Below are 3139 nucleotides of genomic sequence, written 5' to 3'. Positions count from 1 at the left end.
TTCTTCGATTTAAAATTCATAGAGATTACTATGCGAATCTAATCGTTATGTCAGGAAGTTGCATATTGAAAGTCATTTTAATATGACGGCAGTAGATAGTATCATACATACATACATACATTATTAGACACAAAAGTTAGTCCAAACTTCTATACAAAAAATCCTCCTCCTTGCTTTGCTTCATTAATTAATCAACTGGCGTTATCTGTTTCCAAAATGTAATTTGTATTAACAAGCAATATTGTCTGAGAATAAAACTAGTGATATTTTATAAGAGAACCCTACACTTGACCTTAGCATATTATGTACCCCTGCAACTTTGGCCGAATTCATGTGGTATAGTTAATAACATATATATATATATATATGAGTAGCTACTTTTATGATACAAAATTTTAAACAATGAGCCAAAAACCTCGAATTTTCATCGTTCTGGTGGGGATTTTGTACCTTCTGAAACACGGGAGGCGTGTTTTGTCCTAACACTGCCTGGAAATGTTGATTCCGATTTATGTCGAGACTTGGACATCTTTTTCTGATCCCCATATTGACGACCAGACATATATTTAGAAGGAAGCTGTTCTAAAGCACTCAGCACAAATGACATATCTGGTCTTCCTTTTGCTTCAGGATGTACACAATGCAATGCAAGAGTGGCTGCTATTGTAGCTGCTTTTCTAGGATATTGCCCTTCTAACTTGGTGTCCATAATCCTGAACAACTTTTTCTTGTCATGCAAGTAAGGCGTTGCCCACTCTATCAAATTTTGCTCTGCACCAGCCTTTCTTTTGTCCATTACACGACGACCAGTAAGAAGCTCAAGTAAAACAACCCCAAAGCTATAAACATCACATTTCGCTGTTAGTTTACCTGCCAAATACAAACACACGCGGTCAAACTAGCCCGCAGTGATATAAAGCAACAGCACTGTTAGGAATGAAAATAACTAAACCTGTAGCAAGATATTCAGGAGCAGTATATCCTTGAGTACCCATAACTTGAGTAGACACATGAGAATGATCACCAGTTGGACCAGATTTTGCCAAGCCAAAATCTGAAAGTTTTGCATTAAATTCCTACACCAAAAGAAAATGAATATCAATCACTAAGTAGTAAGTACACATCCACCCACCAATCAATCAACATATTAAAGGTACCCATGTAAGAAAAAAAAAGTAATTCTTGAGTATATATACCGAGTCTAAAAGGATGTTAGAAGCTTTAAAATCACGATATATAACTTGTGGTTCCGCATCATGCAAAAAGGAAAGACCTCGAGCAGCAGCTATAGCAACTTTAATTCTTGTGGCCCAGGGAAGAACTGGTGCACTCTCTGCAAACCGCACAGTTTCAAAACTTTTAAGAACACCTCATAATATATATATATATATATATATATATATATATTAATATCTTGGAAATAAAGACTCACTTGGAAACAAATGGTTCTCCAAGCTCCCTCTTGGCATAAATTCATATACTAAAAGGCGGTTTTCACCTTCCAAGCAGAATCCAATGAGCTTGACCAAGTTTGGATGATGAAGTTGTCCAAGATAATTCACTTCTGACTACATATGAATTAAGAAATCCATCAACACATAAGAGGAAATTGATTATCAATAGGAAAAAGATGAAAGAACGTACCAGCCACTCCTTATGACCCTGCAAACCTCTGGGCTTGAGTTTTTTGACTGCAACTCCAAGTCCAGATCCAGGTGCTGCAGCAGTAAGAGTGTTTTTGCATAGCCATCCCTTATAAACATAACCAAAACCTCCTTCACCAAGAAGGCAATCAGAATGGAAATTGGTGGTAGCTTTTGTAAGTTCAGAGAGCAAAAGAGCTCTTAGATAAGGAGACGATAATATTTCACTCTCAGACCTTTGACTTGGTACAATCCCTGTTCTCTTTTTCCTAGTACAATTCTGGTTTGGAACAGGTAATGGGTGACTCCAGTCTGTTCCTCCTGAATAGTATGAAAATTCTGATATATAAACCACAACAAACATGGATATATATATGAGATCGATACCCATTCATCAGTGTACATTATATTTTCTAACAATGAAAACAAATCAAAAGCATTGGATTGGAAAAATGAAGGTAAATAAAAATATAATTGAAAAATACCAGTGGAGGTGGGAAACGTCAAGGTTCCAGCGTTAGGAATTCCTGCAACTTGATCCCGCGCACGAACGCAGCAGGTTATCCAGTTGCCCATATAATTAAAATATTTGTTGTAGATGAAAGACAATTCATTCAACCCTAAATCTCATTATTTTCTGCACTAATAATGAGAGGTAAACTCAACCTGCGGTTCTGCGATATTAACGCTAAACATGCAAAAGGTCAAACCTGACTTGGACGCCACACCATATGTATCTTCTTTCTAGACTCTACTATCATATCACCAAAAACATCCTTTTTAACTTCCACGTACCATACTTTTGGCAATTTATAATATCTTTTTCTATTTTTAAATTAATTAGATGCTTTTTATTTTTTAATTAAAAAGTACTTCCTCCAATTAAAAAGTGATATCATTTCCTTTTTAGGCGATTTAAAAAAGAATGATTTTTTTTGAAACATTTTAATTTCAGTTATTCACGTGACATGTTTAAGGTCACAAGATCAAAAGACAATTTTGTACATTTGACCTAAGTTTAATTTATTACTACAAAATTCAAAAGTTTTCTTTATATTCTTAAACTTCGTGTCAATTCAAACCAGGTCATTCATTGTGAAACGGAGGGAGTATTAAAATTTAAAGGGTGAAAATTTTCAAAAAAGATAAAATAATATAGTTTGAAATGTGTTATTTTACAATTCTAATCAAATTTTTCTGGTACAAAAAAAATTCTTTTTTTCAACATCCATGTTGGGGTATAATTTTGATGATTGATAAACTAAATTATAATATAATGACTAGGGAAATTGTTCGGAAATAACTGGACATATATGTCACTTTTTATAATTGGCTCGTGAAGGTGTTTTTCGTAGTAGTGAATCAGGTTGAGACCCTTGATATGATTACATGTTGATGAGTTTATTTGTGCTTCCGTGCAGAGGTGAATTTTGAATTTTGAGAAGACGGGTGCACTATTATTTTAACGATAAGATCTAAAATTATAGGGAAAACAA

At 34.4% G+C, this 3139-nt stretch overlaps 1 protein-coding gene across 3 annotated transcripts; it reads right to left on the bottom strand.

Annotated features, from left to right (window-relative positions):
• On the bottom strand, positions 1-2267 carry LOC101265713 (probable serine/threonine-protein kinase PBL18). Of its 3 annotated transcripts, XM_019211291.3 has the most exons (7): positions 2129-2267; positions 1645-1982; positions 1433-1568; positions 1197-1333; positions 953-1076; positions 451-870; positions 1-205 (listed from the first exon to the last, which is right to left on the bottom strand). In XM_019211291.3, exons 1-7 carry the CDS (start codon positions 2217-2219, stop codon positions 192-194), a joined length of 1260 nt encoding a protein of 419 aa, XP_019066836.1. In that variant the 5' UTR covers positions 2220-2267; the 3' UTR covers positions 1-191. The 3 variants fall into 3 exon arrangements, with proteins under 3 accessions (XP_019066836.1, XP_010314572.2, XP_019066837.1); XM_010316270.4 differs by lacking the exon at positions 1-205 and having other exon boundaries at positions 340-870; XM_019211292.3 differs by lacking the exon at positions 1-205 and having other exon boundaries at positions 340-870; positions 1645-1964; positions 2129-2265.
• Between the last annotated feature and the right edge of the window lie 872 nt (positions 2268-3139).

Source organism: Solanum lycopersicum, chromosome 12 (assembly GCF_036512215.1).
Source record: "Solanum lycopersicum chromosome 12, SLM_r2.1".
NCBI classification, from domain to species: domain Eukaryota; kingdom Viridiplantae; phylum Streptophyta; class Magnoliopsida; order Solanales; family Solanaceae; genus Solanum; species Solanum lycopersicum.
The sequence above is the reverse complement of the archived record's forward strand: the minus strand, read 5'-3'. Positions and strand labels throughout refer to the sequence as shown.